The sequence below is a fragment of the Ranitomeya variabilis genome, chromosome 5 (genome assembly GCF_051348905.1).
Source record: "Ranitomeya variabilis isolate aRanVar5 chromosome 5, aRanVar5.hap1, whole genome shotgun sequence".
Taxonomy (NCBI): domain Eukaryota; kingdom Metazoa; phylum Chordata; class Amphibia; order Anura; family Dendrobatidae; genus Ranitomeya; species Ranitomeya variabilis.
In genome coordinates this window covers 310,082,279-310,102,642 of record NC_135236.1, presented here as the reverse complement: position 1 = coordinate 310,102,642, position 20,364 = coordinate 310,082,279, and the positions used below count along the sequence as shown (strand labels likewise).

Below are 20,364 nucleotides of genomic sequence, written 5' to 3'. Positions count from 1 at the left end.
ATTACATTATCACAGAAGAGCAAGCCAGGAGTTGTCAAATATTTCCACAACTAGAGGAAAACAATTAACCAGTGCAACCCAGCCAGATAAGTGGTGGAAAAGTCAATGTACCTGTACACAAAGTAATGAATGTTGTGATGAGCTAAACCATTGATTGCAGAAGGTATTCAAGAAGATGGTGGTTTTGATTTTCTAACACAACCTTTTCTTTCCTTGTTAACATATATAGATTCCTACATTTTCCTCTGAAATCCATTCCACTAGACAATATCTGTAATGCAGTGAGCATTTAAAGAATTTGTGATAATGAAGTAATTAATTAAATGTTAAATCTTATGGATGCTGGGATTTTTCCCTAAAGAGGGACAGTTCTTAATGGCAAATATGAGCTCTATTTAGATCTTTAATATCGTAAAGTCCCTTGTTTTTTGGAGGACTTTAAAATAATTTATTTCTTACAAGGGTATGAAAAATGTGTGAATTATGTCTATCTATTCTAAAGGTTAAATTATGCGTTATCATACTGTATGCCTAAGGGTGTATTTACTGTCTGGCCAATGGCTGTTAAAGACCACCAATTGGCGATAAGTAAGCCTGTAATAGCCTGTTTAGATAAACCGATCGCACTTTCTTGCTCATTTTAATATGATAATTCTGATCGTATAGACAATCATTGTGATTTACAGCACATATCCTGTTTATGTAGTACCTACTGCATCTAACATTTGTCAGTTATCCACCAGATAGAGGATAAATGTCTTTGGCTATCGTACACCTGTAACCACTCAACGACCAGCGCTTTACATGTAAAAGCACTCGTAGGCAGAGGATGAATGGAAATTGCTCCGGAGTTGAGCCTGCTCTATGCCTGGCAGATGATTATACTGTCATTTAACCATCATCTGCCTCTAACAGCCACAAGAGGAATCTCCCTTTTTCCCTTATTTAAAATAAAGATGTTTTTTTTTAAATAAACATATGTGGTATTGTTGCATCCATAAAAGGTTGACATATCAAAATATAAAATTAATCAGCCCCATCGGCAAACACAGTGAAACGAAAAAAAATCAAAACTCCGGAATTTTGTTTTTTGGTCTCCACGACTCCTCAAATAATGCAATAAGAAGTGATCTAAATGTTGTGTAAACCCCCAAATAGTATCAACAGCAGGTCACCCTGCAAAAAACGAGCCTTCACACAGCTCTATCAATCTCAAAATGAAAATGGTCCCAGAAAATGGCGACACCAGTGCAAAATTAGATTTAATGAATTTTTCTAATTTAATTTTTGCTCTGAAATAAAAGAAAGCTGTGTCAGCTTGGAATTGACATAATTATACTGACCTGGAGAATCAAAAGTCCAGGTTGTTTTTACTGTACAAAAAATGTCATAAAAACAAAACCCAAAAGCAAATGCAAAATTGTGGGGTTTTGTTACAGTTTCACCACACTTGAAATTTTTTTCCCATTTTCAGTATTATAAGTTAACATGAATGGTGTCATTCAAAAGTACAACTCGTCCAGCAAAATCAAGCCATATGGATGGAAATACAAAAAAGTTATAGCTCTTGGTAGAATGAAGGAGAGGGAAAAACACGAAAGCACAAAAGCGACAAATATCGCCTTTTCCTTAAGAGGCTAAGGTGTTTGTAGCTCTAAGGCTGCTTTCACACTGGCGTCGGTACGGGGCCATCGCGCTGCGTCGGCCTGACATACCGACGCATACTGTGAAAAAAATGCCCGACGTGGGCAGCGGAAGCAGTCTTAAGACGCTTCCGCGGCCCCATTGCAAGGTCAAGGGAGGAGGGGGCTGAGTTTCGGCCGTGCATGCATGGTTGAAAATGGCGGTCTCGACGCACAAAAAAGTTACACAAAACTTTTTTTGTGGCGGCGGTGCGCCAAAACACGACGCAACCGTCGCACGACGGTTGCGACGCGTGGCACTGCGTTGCAATGCGTCGCTAATAAAAGTCTATGGAGAAAAAACGCATCCTGTGGGCAACTTTGCAGGATACGTTTTTTCTCCACAACGACGCATTGCGACGTGCAGTGCCCGGCGCTAGTGTGAAAGTAGCCTTAGTTGCTTTATTATACAGTTAGTGTTAAACGGTGGAGTAACAAACTAGCAATGCCAATAAATGGCCCTAGGATTAGATTTTTCATAAAAGAATGAAACAAAACAAATGAAAGTGGATAAACCCTGTAGTAAGCATTATTAATTCGTGAAGTACCGTATAAGATCGTATTAGTCAGATGTTATAATTGGACCTTGTTAAGTGGATAATGAGTATTGGAATCAGTCTTTAAAAGTCTTTTCAAAAGAAAAATCATGGGGGTTCAGCAAAATTTCTACAGCCATACATTTTCCTAGTGAAGAGGGAGTTTTTAATTATGCTTGTTGTTAACATTGATAAATTCAGAATTTGTCTTACATTTTATGTTTCTTTTCATTTTAATAATTGTAAATTCTTTATTTGAGAAATGAAAAGAAGACAAATTAGTAATAGTTATTTGCAAATCGTGTTATTATTGGGAAAGGGTTATACGAATAAAAAAGATTATCCATAATCAGTTCACTGTCTGCAGAAAAGATAAGAACCTTTGTAAAAAACAGGTTGTGAAGACAATAAAATTGTCTGTAGCCATTTTTTCATTTTAATTAGTTGACATTTTTGCATTCTTGTCACTGCCTCTGCTTCTGCCTTTGTCTTTTTATTCTTATTACTCTCATCACTGTTACATTGTTAATCATTTCACCATAATGACATAAAAATGTAAAGAAAAAGAATCGAAGCACAGCTACATAGAATATCATGTTGACTTCCATGCACCACACATTATGGAGTGTATAAGTGGTATTAGAAAACTAACAAGATCAGTCACATTAACGAGCAGGATTACAATTATCATTTTAAAGAGAATACAAGTGAATGGTATCAAAACGCAAGGGATGTAGCTTATTAACACATCCCAGGATAGCAAAGAACATGGACCATCAATAATTTTATTGACTCATTTTCCTGGCATTGTGCAAATTAATTTCTTTACAATTTAAAATCTGGATGCATTGGCATATCACTGTGGTTTGTATAAATTTATGCTCACCAAAAATATTTTTTACAGTAAAATTAGAATAAAATGTTATTAGTGAATAGTATGAATATATTAGTGTGAATCTACAACCCCTGGCAAAAATTATGTAATCACCGGCCTTGAAGGATGTTCATTCAGTTGTTTAATTTTGTAGAAAAAAAGCAGATCACAGACATGGCACAAAACTAAAGTCATTTCAAATGGCAACTTTCTGGCTTTAAGAAACATTAAAAGAAATCAAGAACAAAAAATGTGGTAGTCAGTAATGGTTACTTTTTGTAACCAAGCATAGGGTAAAAATTATGGAGTCACTCAATTATGAGGGAAAAAATATGGAATCACCCTGTAAATTTTCATTCCCAAAACTAACACCTGCATCAAATTAGATCTGCTCGTTAGTCTGCATCTAAAAAGGAGTGATCACACCTTGGAGAGCTGTTGCACCAAGTGGACTGACATGAATCATGGCTCCAACATGAGAGATGTCAATTGAAACAAAGGAGAGGATTATCAAACTCTTAAAAGAGGGTAAATCATCAATGTTGCAAAAGATGTTGGTTGTTCACAGTCAGCTGTGTCTAAAATCTGGACCAAATACAAACAACATGGTGTTAGGGTGGTCTCAAGCGGACCAGAGTATATTGGATGGTTTCCAAATATTATTATGAGGACACTCGAGCGGATGATGAATTCACACAGAGACAAATTGTATCTGCATAGAAAACAATCATAGCATCTTTATTCCCTAGTGAAGGTTGTTAAAGGCAAACATACTGGTAGACCAAGGAAGACATCAAAGCGTCAAGACCGGAAACTTAAAGCAATATGTCTCAAAAACAGGAAATGCACAACAAAACAAATGAGGAATGAATGGGTGGAAACTGGAGTCAACGTCTGTGACAGAACTGTAAGAAACCGCCTTAAGGAAATGGGATTTACATACAGAAAAGCTAAACGAAAACCATCATTAACACCTAAACAGAAAAAAACAAGATTACAATGGGCTAAGGAAAAGCAATCGTGGACTGTGGATGACTGGCTGAAAGTCATATTCAGCAATGAATCGTGAATCTGCATTGGGCAAGGTGATGATGCTGGAACTTTTGTTTGGTGCTATTCCAATGAGATTTTTAAAGATGACTGCCTGAAGAGAACATGCAAATTTCCACAGTCACTGATGATATGGGTCTGCATGTCAGGTAAAGGCACTGTTGAGATGGCTGTCATTATATCTTCAATAAATGCACAAGTTTATCTTGATATTTTGGACACTTTTCTTATCCCATCAATTGAAAGGATGTTTGGGGATGATGAAATCATTTTTCAAGATGATAATGCATCCCGCCTAGAGCAAAAACTGTGAAAACATTCCTTGAAAAAAGACACATAAGGTCAATGTCATGGCCTGCAAATAGTCCAGATCTCAATCCAATTGAAAATCTTTGGTGGAAGTTGAAGAAAATGGTCCATGACAAGGCTCCAACCTGCAAAGCTGATCTGGCAACAGCAATCAGAGAAAGTTGGAGCCAGATTGATGACGAGTACTGTTTGACACTCATTAAGTCCATGTCTCAGAGACTGCAAGCTGTTATAAAAGCCAGAGGTGGTGCAACAAAATACTAGTGATGTTTTGGAGTGTTTTTTTGTTTGTTTTTCTTATTCCATATTTTTTTCCCCTCATAATTGAGTGACTCCATAATTTTTACCCTATGCTTGGTTACAAAAAGTAACCATTTCTGACTACCACATTTTTTGTTCTTGATTTCTTTTACTGTTTCTTAAAGCCAGAAAGTTGCCATTTGAAATGACTTTAGTTTTGTGCCATGTCTGTGATCTGATTTTTTTCTACAAAATTAAACCACTGAACGAACATTCTCCAAAGCTGATCATTACTTAATTTTGCCAGGGGTTGTAGTTAGATGTGGTTACCTTTGAAGCCCACTGAACATTACAGAGGATGTTGCATATTGGTCTACAAAGAAGTCACATGATGGTATTTTGGGTGTTACTTCAGTAGAGAATGGTGTAAGAGCCTTCCGCCTGAGAGTGTTGTTAGTAAGATCTCATACATTTCAAGTCCAAATATATTAGGCTTTAATGGCAAAATGATCTCAGTGAAAAGCGACCTTTGGACAAATGGCAGGTTGTAAAGGGATGTTAATTCATTTCACTGCTGCACCCCAGATCATCCATTCTTAAATGTCTCTACGGCTCTAGACTAATTGACACAGCCACAGATTGGACAACCATGAAATATGCTGAGTGCTTATGCCAATAAGTAGCTCACATTTTTAGTATTTTTTTATTAAAGTTTCTACTAGATAATTTAACATATCAGAAGTTCAAATGTATGTCCAATAAAATGGGAAAGGGATGTTGGTCCATACAACATCTTCATGAAGTATGTTCTCCCCGCATGGGTTGCCCCTGGGTTCTCCGGTTTCCTCTGACACTCCAAAGACATACTGATAAGGAATTTAGATTGTGAATTCCAATGGGGACAGTGCCAATATTGTCTGTGGAATTAATGGCGCTACATAAGTGAGTAAAATAATTAAATAAATAAATACATTTTGCTTCCATCTAGGTGGTATTTTGTTTTCTTCATTATCCTTCATGATTTGAACAATTCTAAGATATATGAAAGAAATGAAATCCTAATTCCACTATTCCCACGTGAGAAATACCCTCCAAGACAAGCTTTGACACAGCAATCCAAGTCATACATCTATCTACTGCCTCATGTCTACAAGACAGCGAGTAAATATATTCATGGTCTATGTATGTGTTTCTACCGATCCAGACGAATGCCTTATCTTTACCATCCAGAAACTGAAGCAAGTGCATTTCAGGCATATTGCAAAGGCTTCCAGGTTTTAGCTCTTTGTATAGTTGCCAGCTCAAACATATAAGCTGTAATGATTTTTCACAGCCCTATGTAGCCCATCATTGTACAGGTCAAGGACAGCTGAGCCTAGGTGCCAGAAGCCCATGCTGCCCTGATAATACAGTACATGTCATTCCAAGCATGGTGACATGCTTTCTCACTGGATGCCATTTTCAGTTACCTATTATAGGACTGACACACAAATAAATATGTGTAAACAGCGAACACACTGCACAGAAAGAAACACCTGCAGCTGATAATCTGTCATGACAGCATGAGGATGGGTGATATCAATTTCAAAGCGAGTTTATCTCACATGTAAACCAAATAAAAACCTATTTTACAACTTCCTTTACACCAAGTGTATGTGCATCCACTGGCAACGTGCGCAACACAAATCTCTTTCCTGCTGTATCCTATAAATCAGATGAAAACCATATCTCAATTGAATCATGGTTCCAAAATATAGTAACATATATGGCACTCCATTCAAACTGCCGTGATGTACCTACATAATAAATTATAAAAAATTTGATTTTTTTTATTGAAAATCATGGACTAAGTGGAGACAATCTAGTACTGTTCTGTGAAACATTAAAATGGATCTGCCTCCAGATTCTATAATACTAACTGCTTCTGCATTCATTATTAAATAGATCTCATAGACCTGATAGAGATGCTTTATTTATTTTGGCTTCATAATAGTTTTATAAATTTATGAAATTTTAACTCAATCTTCACCCATCAAGCCTGATTCAAAACTCCTCAGTGTTCTTTTTGCTGCTGAGATCTCACACTGCTCAGTACAAGCTGCTGCTTGAAGTTAAAGGTGGGTGGGCAAAAATTCAATACACTTGGACGCTCTCACTCTATAGCTGAATTAAAAAATGCTCATAATGCTCATATATTAATGCTCATACCAACTTGTAAGAGATGAACAGTGCTGCACCACGCAGTCCCCACCCTCCCGACGCGCGTTTCGGATCAACCTTCCTCATGGGGGCGCCCCCCTTGAGGAAGGTTGATCCTAAAAGCATGTCGGGAGGGTGGGGACAGCATGGTGCAGCACTGTTCATCTCTTACAAGTTGGTATGTTATTTTAGCATATATGCCTTGTCTATGTAATTATGCTGTGTACACCTGCTGACTCTTAGATAGATATTGTATGGTACTGCTCCTGTATGTTGATGGACATCTGTTTAAATGCACTCTATTTACTGGAGTAGTTATTCTTTGCCACGATGCCTGTACCGCTCTGTCCCCCATTAGCAGTTTAGGCATCTTTGCCAATTTTAGCTTTTGCTGTCATTTTTTGACCATTGTAATTTTATATTAACATGTAATAAAGTTTATATTCACTATTTTTGGACCAGTACACTGTCCTCTTAGTGGTGCTCTGATTCTGTGAAGCAACAGAGTTCGCTCCTATACAGACCAGGTGACGGAACCCGTGTCTGTTCAGGCGTAATACCTCCATATAGTGCTGCCATTTACTAGCAGCAGGTTCCACTCCTGCACAGTGGACCCCAGGCTGCGAACCCACCTATACTATCTCCTTATTTACTCAGTGCTTTTTGCAAGCCCTAACAACAAGTCATACAATGGCTGAGAATAGTATTATTCATCATGTACACACATGCTCGCCTATTTTGAAAATGTACTAGAAACTACAGATATGCTCCAAGTTTTTTAATTGCTACCATTGGGTCATTTACCTTTTAGGTAACATATCAAAAATATAATGTTGATGAACTGGTTGCTGAAACCTAAACCAAATCTCTGAAAGAAAATGCTCAACTGAGTGTTGTACTGATTTTATTCTAATTGGCTGGTCATTGCTTTGCTTTAACATATATTGTTAGCGGAGAATGGATTATATACTTTCATTGAGCTTAACTCTTCCAAAACCAGATGATCACTGGTAAAAGGGATATGGTGCATAGCTGAGCACATCTACACTTTGCTGTCATTGGATGGGTCTCAGCACCCAGGCCCATTGATCAAAACATCTAACATGTCACTAAGATTATAAAACACAAATTTGCAACATTTATACACTGCTTAAAAAATAAAGGGAATGCTTAAATAACACAATGTAACTCAAAGTCAATCACACATCTGTGAAATCAACCTGTCCAGTTATGAAACAACATTGATTGTGTATCAATTTCTCCTGCTGTTGTGCAAATGGAACAGACAATATGTACAGATGATAGGCAATTATCAAGACATCACCTATAAAAGGAGTGGTTCTGCAGGGAGTGACCACACACCGTTTCTGTTCTTATCCTTTTTGGCTGTTATTTTGGTCACTTTTGCATTTTGTCATTGCTCTCACCCCTTGAGGTACCGTAAAGTAGCATGAGGTGGTATCTACAACCCACAGAAGTTGCTCAGGTAATGCAGCTCATCCAGGATGACACATCAATATGAGCTGTGGCAAGAAAGGTAGCTGTGTCTGTCAGTACAGTATCCACAGCATGGAAAAGATACCAGGACACAGGCCAGTACACCATGAGATGTGAAGGGGGCCATAGAAGGGCAACAACCCAGCAGTTACTGGAGCAGAAGGACCACTACCACCTCCTATGTGAAAGGAGGAATAGGAGGAGCACTGCCAGAGCCCTACAAAATTACTTCCAGCAGGCCACTAACATCCATATGTCTGCTCAAACTATCAAAAACAGTCTCTGTTTGGGCCCAACATCCACAAGTATTTGTTGAGTTTACAGCCCGACACTGTGCAGAGTGATTGGCATTTGCCAGAGAACACCATGATTGGCAGACTCGACATGGGCGCCCTGTGCTCTTCACAGATGAGAGCAGGTCCACATTGAGCACAAGTGACAGATGAGTCTGGAGATGCCAAGGAGAACTTTCTTCTGTCTGCAGCATCCTCCAGCATGACCGATTTGGCAGTGTGTCAGTAATGGTGTGGGGAATCATTTCTTTGGATGGCCGTACAGTACTCCATGTGCTGTCCAGAGGTACCCTTTCTGCCATTAGGTATCGGGATGAGATGTTCAGACTCCTAATGCATGACAAAACTAGGCTTCATGTGACTGAAGTGTGTCAGCAGTTCCGGCATGATGAAGGCATTGATACCATGGACTGGCCTTAATCCAATCGAGCACATTTGGGACATCATGTCTCGTTCCATCCACCAGTGTCATGTTGCATCACAGACTGTGTAGGAGTTCACTGATGCAGGTCTGAGAGGAAATCCCTCAGGAGAACATCTGCCACCTCATCAGGACCAAGTCCAGGCATTGTAGGGAGGTCATACAGATGCATGGAGGCTACACACACTACTGAGCATCATTCCCTTGTCTTAGCAAATTTCCACTGAAGTTGATCAGCCTGTAATTTGATTTTCCACTTTGATTTTGAGTATTATTCTAAATCCAGACCTCCATTGGATATTAATTTTGATCCCTTTTAAGTTTTATGGTTCTCAATGCATTCCACTATGTAATGAATAAAGATTTGCAACTGGAATATTTCACTCTGTGATATCTAGGATGTGGTATTTTAGTGTTCCCTTTATTTTTTGAGCACTGTATTAGAATAGACAAAAAATTACCTTACAATAATAATGGCAATATTGTTTTCCATATCCATGAATGCAAACGCATATTTCTCTAAGATTGACATGTTAACAGTAGTGTTGAGCGATACCGTCCGATACTTGAAAGTATCGGTATCGGAAAGTATCGGCCGATACCGGCAAAGTATCGGATCCAATCCGATACCGATACCCGATACCAATACAAGTCAATGGGACTCAAGTATCGGACGGTATTCCTGATGGTTCCCAGGGTCTGAAGGAGAGGAAACTCTCCTTCAGGCCCTGGGATCCATATAAATGTGTAAAAGAAAGAATTAAAATAAAAAATATCGCTATACTCACCCTCCGACGCAGCCTGGACCTCAGCGAGGGAACCGGCAGCGTTGTTTGTTTAAAATTCGCGCTTTTACTTGGTTACGTGAAGTCCCGGCTTGTGATTGGTCAGGGCGGCCATGTTGCCGGGACGCGGACCAATCACAGCAAGCCGTGACAAAATTACGTCACGGCTTGCTGTGATTGGTCCGCGTCCCGGCAACATGGCCGCCATTAACCAATCACAAGCCGGGACGTCACGGGAGGCTGGACACGCGCCCATTTTAAAAAGCGCGCGTGTCCAGCCTCCAGTGACGTCCCGGCTTATGATTGGTCACGGCGCCATGTTGCCGGGACGCGGACCAATCACAGCAAGCCGTGACGAAATTACGTCACGGCTTGCTGTGATTGGTCCGCGTCCCGGCAACATGGCCGCCATTAACCAATCACAAGCCGTGACGTCACGGGAGGCTGGACACGCGCGCTTTTTAAAATGGGCTCGTGTCCAGCCTCCCGTGACGTCCCGGCTTGTGATTGGTTGCGCCGCGGTCAACCAATCACAAGCCGGGAGGCTGGACACGCGCGCATTTTAAAATTCTAAAATGGGCGCGTGTCCAGCCTCCCGGCTTGTGATTGGTTGATCGCGGCGCAACCAATCACAAGCCGGGACGTCACGGGAGGCTGGACACGCGCCCATTTTAAAATGCGCGCGTGTCCAGCCTCCCGTGACGTCACGGCTTGTGATTGGTTGCGTCTCCCATGTGACTGCGACGCAACCAATCACAAAGCCGGGACGTAATTTTAAAATCCTTAAGGACCTGAAATTACGTCACGGCTTGCTGTGATTGGTTGCGTCTCCCATGTGACTGCGACGCAACCAATCACAACGCCGGAACGTAATTTTAAAATCCTGAAGGACCTAAAATTACGTCACGGCTTGCTGTGATTGGTTGCGTCCCGGTCACATGGGCGGCACGCAACCAATCACAAGCCGGGACTCACGTAAAGGAAAGAAAAGCGCGAATTTTAAACAAAGAACGCTGCCGCTTCCCTCGGTAAGGTGCAGGCTGCGTCGGAGAGGTGAGTATAGCAATATTTTTTATTTTAATTCTCTCTTTTACACATTTTTACATTAATGTTGTTTCGATACCGATACCCGATATCACAAAAATATCGGATCTCGGTATCGGAATTCCGATACAGCAAGTATCGGCCGATACCCGATACTTGCAGTATCGGAATGCTCAACACTAGTTAACAGCGAAAACATATTTCTAGTGTGTGCGTTCACAGATAGGGAGTTGTACATGTGTATAAAAGCAAAGCTCTTGGCATCTGCTAAGATAATAAACTAAGAATTTAATCTGTTAAACAAATCCTATATTCACTACTTAGTAACCATTATTTATAAGGAAGAATAGGAATGTATTTTCTCCGTTCAGTGCTTTCTTTATGAAGTGGAAGAATTTCTCTGTTTTTATACCATGTAAAATATATAGAAAGCTGACAATATTTTCAGTAAGAAAATTTTTCAATATGACAAACTAAAAAATACAGAACACAATCTGACCTTTATATTTTAAGGTATTCATGCAGCTTTTTGGGTCATACATTCCTAAAAATTTGACATACCCCTATCCCAATCAGATACTAGATATTAACTTAAAATATGTCATGTGGGACAGATGAATGATTTGAGCAAAGGCAAAAGGTATATATCTAATATAGATCAAAGTAAGGCATACAAAGAACTATCACAATGCCTACAATTTAATATATTAATTGCAAAAGTTTTCAGTGTTACCAAATTATTTCCATACGCTTATTATTCCGTAATGTCTGTTTGTAATTATATGTGATACGATGCTCGATGCATGTCATATTTATTAGCATATGTGCTGGAATCTACCAAAGTAGAAAAATCTGTTTCCACAGTGTGATCAGGAATCAAGATCCTAATAACACATGAAATGATCTCCATGAGTGTCTATGTGGTGTGCATACATAATGGCAGTGGTATTTCCTTCCTGTCTGGTTACATGGATTCTGATGAACGTTACGAGAGGGGCTTTAACTAAACTCTGTTATGTGATGGCCATTGAAAACTCACAGTGAGGCTTTCTCCCTATAGAACAAAAAGCTGGGATAGTGAAAGGATTCCTTACTGAATGAGAGCACAATGACGCCCTGTCGTCTAGAGACATCACAAAATGTTTTACACGGCCCAGTTTTACTTTTGCAGCTTCCCCCATGGGAATTATGGCTATACATATTTATGGCATTACTTGTATAAATTGGTTTACTGGGTCGTGACATACCTCGATGCAAACAAGATCAACAATTCTTACAATGTTAGTTGGTTTTAAAGAAACAGGATCCCTGATGAATTGTAAAATGTACATTTTATTGAGCAGTCTATGGAGGCTATAAGGGTTTGTAGGTTGTATTTTTATTGTGCAGTGAACCGAGATATTGCTGAATTACTACAGTGCTAATGCCAATGGAAAATGTGGAACAAGAATTGAAATGTCTTCTTTGAAGTGAGTGAAGAAAGGGTTAATCTATCCGTAGGTCAGAGAGGAAGCTACTTACACATTCAACAGGATGTCGCAGCAATGGCATGACTGCTACACTTGTATGTAGACATCTGTGGGTACAGCTGGCATAAACCAAACCAGATATCAATTTGTGCAAAGCATGGCATGGCTTTTGTTTTCTTCAGTTGTACTACCTTTACACTATACTTCTTTATTAAATATGTTTTCTTAATGAAATTTAGCCCATCTACAGAAATCTCTCAGCGGAGAATCAAGCTTGGCTAATTGAATGCATTGTTTGATATTTTAGGCATCGAAGACTACAGTGTATTAATTGGCATCTATAACATGTAAGAAAAGTAAAAGTGTAATTCCTTGGCAAAATCACCATGTACCTGCGGCTAAAAAGAATCTGATATTTTCAATTTTGGACCTCAACATTATCTTTTATTTTCATTTCATATTATCACCTGCCATTTTATTTGAGGTTTCATCAAGTTATGCGATTTCGGGCTATAAGCAATGAACTTTCCATCAACGGCATCTTCAGCTAATTAACCCCGCTGATTACAATAATTAGTATTGATTCACTCCTGAATGACTTCCTAAGCATTCGAGCCCAATCTACTCTGGCTGCAAAGTTCTGGGTATGAATATTAATTTGATGTTCCTCTTTGTTTTGGAGCCCCAAAGGTATAGTTTGCAATCTTATACACTTCAGTTTGATAACAGACGCACTTGAGTTTTATTGTAATTTAACAATGAGTGTGTGAATACATTATAGCATGATGGTAATAATGCATAATGTTGGACTACGAGTGATAAAATACTGCTAGTATGTTGCATTGGAGATTATTAAAACAAACCGGAATCAAAACTTGACACAACACCATTCTGCGCCATTCAAGCTATCATAGGGTGAATAGTGTTGATTTAATTGACAATGTGACTTTTGATATTTCAATTACAATAACGGGTTAAATGTGTTAAACCTATTTCTGAAATATACAGCCATGGCACATCCGGAATGTATGGGTTACATTGCTCCTTTTTACTAACTCTTGCAGCGCTATAGTCATCGAAAAGCTCCTTTGTTTGCTTAACTCTATAATGGGATTATTATATACATGATATACATGTTAAATTGATTACAACTTCAGAATTGTCGGTGATCTAAGAGGTTAAAAAGCTACTGAGGCTTGCCAAATTGTCTTGGCTTTTCTCCTTGGTATATGCTAGAGGCGAGATGTAAAGCGACTGATCATTCAGATTTAGTCCACTACAAACCGCGAGAGATCAGGGGCTCACAGTGAGGGCAAACTTAAATAAAAAGGGGAAAAAAGCTGGACATATCAGCTTATCGCGGGCCATGGTAAACACTCGGGTTATTGCTTGTGTGTGCAGCAGTCCAGATCTCAGTTTAACACGAGATGATTTCCTTTATCTTCCAGACACAGGTAGGTTTGTTATTTTCACTTTTCATCGCTCTTAATCATTGAAGGATCAACCACTGCACTTCCTGCAATTTCTGAACTGGATAACTCATTGCCTTCATAACAACAGATATTGACAAGCTCACTAGCATCCGACCAGCACCTTGCTCTTCAATTTCTGCTATTCACGCCTTATGGCTGGAAAGGTCACTTTGTTATTGCAGAAGGGAGCATGTCTGTGCTTAGCAATAAAAACTGTACTTTCTATGAACTGATATGTGCTAAGAGCATCATGGAACAATTTCACATTCAAGACAGAAAGAACGGAAAAGAACAAGGAAGAACAGAGACACCTAGACATCTAAAAATCTCATCGGGCATTGAGGAGAACAGAACATCCATTGCATTATCTTCCTGGAGAATACTCACTTTTATGTGACCACATCATTGCAAACATCTATTGTGTACATTAGCCTCAATCACACAGGCCTTAAAGGGAAATGATTCCCGACTAAGACAAATTCGCGTGTAAAAACCTTACTTTGGGGCTAAAGACATGTTTAATGCAACGGCAAAGCAGTTAGGTTTGGGCTGAGGTCCAGGTTATTCCAAATGGATAAGACAGGCATGGGGTACAGGTGACACTTTGGTCTTTAGCAGAAATCTGCAGCTGTCTCACTTCCTCAGCACTATCTTTTGACTGATTCATGAAGTGGCATTTGCATTGGCTTCAAAATGAGCCACCTTGCACGCCCTCTCAGTAGGTGGCAATGGAATGGTGTGTGGATGATAGCAGCTGGTAGCGAGCAGTAAATGAGGCACTGTCTGTGCAAGGAACACACAGGCATGTACAGTATTATAGCCACTGACGTGTGCATACAGTATACATATATAGGGAGATAGAGATATATGCCTTTCGCTCTCTGAATATATATAATTTTTTTCTAGTAACATTTTATTTACAGGAATTATTATTATTATATTTAGAGGACTCAAAATCACAAAGTTATTACATACATTTAATAATCAATATATTTTGGCACCATTCTTAGCCCCATACATGTTGAAATAATTCAGTTGTGATTTGTATAAAAGTGAACATATATCCCAAGATATAAATGTGAGCACTAAAGTGTGTAATAACAAAGCATGTACTAGAAAAATAACACAACACATTCATAGAAATAAACATTTACTTGGCTTGCATCACATTAAGAGCAACTACTTACTAAGATAAACTCAGGTGCAAAGATTGATAGAGAGATGGAAGGATAGGTAGATAGATGGATAGATAGATGATGGATAGATATGGTAGATATATCTATAGATAGATAATAGATTGAAAAATAGATAGATAGATAGATAGATAGATAGATAGATAGATAGATAGATAGATAGATCATAGATAGATATGTAGATAGAAAGATAGATTGATAGATAGATGATAGAAAGATAGATATGGAATAGATAGATAGATAGATAGATAGATAGATAGATAGATAGATAGATAGATAGATAGATAGATAATAAATACATAGATAGATGATAGGATGATAGATATTAGATGGATATATAGATAGATAATAGACAGATATGTAGATAGATGATAGATAGATAGATAGATATATAGATATGGGATAGATAGAGATAGATAGATGATAGATAGAGAGATAATACATAGATAGTTAATAGATAGATATGTAGATAGATAGATAGATATGGGATAGATAGATGATAGATATACAGATAGATAATAGATGGATATATAGATAGATAATAGATAGATGATAGATAGATAGATAGATAGATAGATAGATAGATAGATAGATAGATATGGGATAGATAGATAGATAGATAGATGATAGATAGATATACAGATAGATAATAGATGGATATATAGATAGATAATAGATAGATGATAGATAGATAATAGATAGATAGATACAGATTAGAGAGAGATAGATAGATGATAGCGAGATAGGTAGATAGATAGTAGATAGAGAGATAATAGATAGATATACATATAGATATATAGATAGATAATAGATGATAGATAGATATATAGATATGGGATAGATAGATTGATATGGGATAGATAGATAGATAGATAGATAGATAGATAATAGATAGATAGATAGATAGATAGATAATAGATATGCCTGAGTTTTGTGTTGAGGGAGCTGTCATTTCAGCAACAACATGAACTGTTTAGGGTCATGCAGGGACAGCATTGTTATAAGCTCCCCTGCTTCCCTCTGTCAAATCTTTCAAATTGCACACAATATTAAGCTTCAAGAAAGCAGTTTAGAATTAATGCTGAAAGATGGGTGACAATGGATGGGTATGGTAAATGAAATGTGCAGCCATAATAAATATCATTGCTAATGAACATAATCAATACCCATTATAGCATGGTATACATAGGAAGACACACACTAATGGGAGAAACCTGGCCATGTCTGCAGTAGATAGCGGCTGTATTTATTTAATAGGTAAGTGACATTTAGGAGATTTTAGATGCATGTTTTATTGAGCAGGCCCATAAATTCTGTGCTAACACAAAGCAGCAATTCTTTAAGTGAAACCTTAATGTGATGGCAAACTATCTGGGTAATAGAGTTGGACTGGAAGGCTGTACTTATCACCATGCACTTTCATCTAGATTTCTTGTGTTTTATGTATATGGTTGCTCTCCTTCCACTGTGAAAATGTGCAGATTAGAAAAAGCCGGAAGCATAAATAATGCTCCAGATTCCTCACATAGCATTTTTTATTTAACTGTGCACAGGATGCCTGAATGATCATCTCCCTTAACTGTTAGGAAACCAGATTCCCATATAAGTTTTGCCAGTCTCATCATGCTAAATTAGCTCGGCACAGCGAATGGATGACTTGACACATTGTAAGCTATAAAATCCATGACCCATGCATTATGTTCCACTAACATATTAATAATAAAGGTTTCAAGTCATCCTAACAGCACGACAAACTTCAAATCATGGCTATGGAAAATGGCAAAATAATTTCAAAGAACGAGCTAATTGCCAGATTAATACCCCTTTTTACAGACCTTTGAAATCAATACGTTTTCCCATGCAGTTAATGAAGAGGTAAGCAATAAATCTGTAGTGTAATCCACAAGACATGAATATGCGACACGGAAAGTATGGTTTAACACAGGAGAGCAAATTAGAAAAAAACAAAAAAAACAAATAGCAGCCAATACTTAATAGCCCGTGCTGACATTTAGTCTGCACAAACAAGATTATAGAAGTGGAGAGATAATGAAAAGAGGGTTGTGGGGAGAAAAAGCTGCCCCAGACATGCATTAAGCTACTTTGACAGCTCCATTGTTTGACTGTCCCATTGTCAGCCCCAAAGATGCATTCACGATACGTCTAGTTACAAACAAACAAAAGCCTGGATTATTCCTGCTGCCGGATCACATACAATTTAGAATCAATTAAATATGAAATTGCGGAATGCATCTGTTTTTTATTCTCACTGGACTCCAGAATGGAGATAGTGCTGTATACAAGGCAGAACCCTAACGACTGGGTTTAGGTAGGCTAAGTCCAGCTTATAGCAGTATTTAGAGCTCCGTTATGAAGCCTTAGCTTTTTTTTTTTTTTTTGGATTAATTTGGTGCATAACAAACAGCAGATAGATATTAATAGGAAGATAGGTGGAGAAAAGGCTGGTCTTTTAATGCTGCCCCAGCTCTCGATGTGGAGGGAAGCAGTATAATTTAGCCCCCAACAGTAAACAGACCTACTTATTACACAGCACGCTGACGGACAAGACCATCCCGGACAAGTGAAAAGCAACGGGGAAAACAAAGGAGTGTACAACATACCTTAAAAGCAGCTCCTCATTTCTCATAGTAACAGCAGATTTGGGACAGCGCATGCTTTCTGCACAGATATTCTCAACAAAAGCCGGTTCAGAAGTGCGCTCAAACATCAATGCCACTGGAGCTACTAATGGCTATGGCTAGTCCCTCTGCCTCTTTCTCTCGCTCGCTCTCTCTCGTCAATGCTGAGTGGTGAAGCAAAGGGGCCCCTGCAGACTCACTAAGCAGAAATAATCCTCTGTGACAAGTTATGTTGTCTGGCCATAATTTACATTAGTGCAGTGTGCTGCCTATAGGGGCCTTGCTTCCTTTTTGGAATTTATTGTTGTTCGCAGGTCCTCGTTTTTCCAATACCTGTTAGGGAATTAAAATAAATGATTGCAAATTGCTCCAATATAATTCAGAAATATACGTTAGTATTTGGCACGTATTGATAATGCATTCCGAAGAGCATGGAAAGGGAAATTAAACCTATGGAATTGTGCGGTTTTATTCTAAAATTAAATAACATTTACTTTTCTTAGTTAGATAGACGAATTAAAGGAAACCAGGTCACGGGTAGAGAAATTGGAATCTCTGAGTTTTTCAATGATCGCCGGCTCAATATGTGTTAATTATGGTTATGTGATGTTCTCCTAATAAGCCTCATGATGTATTGTTCTTAGCAATGTAATACATTCTTCTCATGTCGCATGCAGCATGGGCAATTTGTGATTTTTTTTATATAATTGCTATCCTAGAGCTGAAGCAGTAAGCTGTAATTCATATACACAATGTCTAACAATTGTTCTGTACTCTGGAGACTAGACAGACATTTGAATCGATCGAAATGTTGGGATCATGGCTATGTCACATCTCCCACTGTAATTCCATTAGATCTGTCTGCCAGGCATTATAGACCCTAGTCTGATACCAGCTGGGGGAGCTATTTAGGAAAGTCAGACGCACTTACATCTTAAACCTAATGCCCCCCAGGCAAGAAATTATATCCTAGGGTCTCTGTGCTGCAATGGTAAGAGTGCACTAGTAGTATAGGAAAATATTGGATTTAAACTGTTTTATTGGAGAGCTCACTATGATCTCTTTACTGAGCGGCAAGAGTCCTCTTTTTACTATATTTCTAAAGTAACTCCACTTTTTTTTTTTACAATAGTATATTCAAATGTGGAATTACAATATACACATATATTTCAGAAGAGACATTTTATGTTACTTGTAAAGAATAGAAGTTTTCACGGCATTTTAACAGCTCTCTTCAGTTTGAAAAGACATAATGGAGTCCTTTACTAAACTGCAGTTCACACTTCTGTCTTCTAGAGAATTAAGAAACTGCAATATTGTTTCTATTATCTTTGATACGTGGTTTTCCCATGTGAATACAAGTCATCAACATCTAAACTGTGGATCCACTGGATAAGAGATATACGGTAACTATGGCAAAAATTTGAAAAATCATTCACTGCCAATTATTGTGTGTCTGTATGACTCTCACAACCTCTCATAGTCCAACATTTTCTTCAACGTCTTATTCAAACATAAAAAAAAATTTCTTTTTATGAAAAATCCATGATTTTTTTAAATGAATTGAGCAAGGTCATCCATAGAAAGCTAATGCTTTTGAATGGTAATATTACAATTTATACATTAATGACGTGACCCACGCAATTGTATGGGCTACAATAACCAATATGGGTTCTCCATGATATATAAATGCTTTTTGACAGTATCAGAAAATAAAAAGACGAACAGTTTACTACATATGATGTCTCAATGTAACTTCATTCACTTCAGGTGGACATACACATTAGATTAAAGTTGTCGGGATCTGCCAGTTTTAATGGCTGACCATCTAGTGAGCATTTCAACATGACCAATCCTTTTGTTCTCAGTGGATACACACAATTGACACAGACATAGAAATGTCTAGCAACAAATTTCTCCCCTCTCCACATTCCAAACAGATGCATATTCAGTGGATCAGAGTGTGCATGTCTATGGAGGACTATGGAGAAACAGGGAAGAATGCCTATTGGCTGATTGAGCATTTGGAAGACAGCTATACTACACAGAAAAAAGTAATCCAATGCACCTCTTAATTTCTGATTTCTGCTCTTTTATTCAGTCCCATTGCCACAAATGTAAAAAAAAAAAAAAAAACTAGCCATGCTGCCTATCTTTCCAAACAATTTTAAGAGCATGGGTAATTCTAAGGAGCTCATGGAAATAGAGCATTTTACTGTAGAACAATGTCACTAACAAGTCAGTTTGTGAAATTTCTTCCCTTCTAAATATTCCACTATCAACTGTGAGTGATAATATTGAATAGTGGAAGCATTTAAGAACCACAGCAACTCATCCACGAAATGGCAGATCATGTAAACTTAAAGATCTGGTGACTCAATATCTTTGAAAGAAGGAATATAAACCAGCTCACCCATGATGCATAAGCCAAGCTTCGGTAACACAGACCCGCTGTGTCTGGGTATGTAGAATCCAAGAGAAGAAAATGTCCAAACATGGAGGATACAGACTTCAGCACAAACCATATGGGTAAGAATCTCAATACGTTTCTGGAGACTAAGCTCCCTTAATCATGTCACGATTAAGGTGACTCAATATCTACAGAGATCCAAACCTCCTCTGGCACTAACATTATTACAAAAATGGTGCACTGGAAAACTA

At 38.3% G+C, this 20,364-nt stretch overlaps 1 protein-coding gene across 32 annotated transcripts in view; it reads right to left on the bottom strand.

The window, feature by feature from the left end:
• The window catches only part of CELF2 (CUGBP Elav-like family member 2), a 632,182-nt gene extending 614,306 nt beyond the window's left edge, over nucleotides 1–17,876 (bottom strand). For 6 of the 32 annotated variants that reach the window (XM_077264521.1, XM_077264525.1, XM_077264528.1 and 3 more), the window contains exon 1: nucleotides 17,686–17,872. In XM_077264521.1, coding sequence (XP_077120636.1) covers nucleotides 17,686–17,792 — 107 coding nt within the window. In that variant the 5' untranslated portion in view covers nucleotides 17,793–17,872. Of the gene's footprint in view, nucleotides 1–17,685 lie in introns of all 32 variants that reach the window. The other 26 variants (XM_077264537.1, XM_077264535.1, XM_077264533.1 and 23 more) reach the window with 9 other exon arrangements.
• Nucleotides 17,877–20,364: the final 2,488 nt, after the last annotated feature.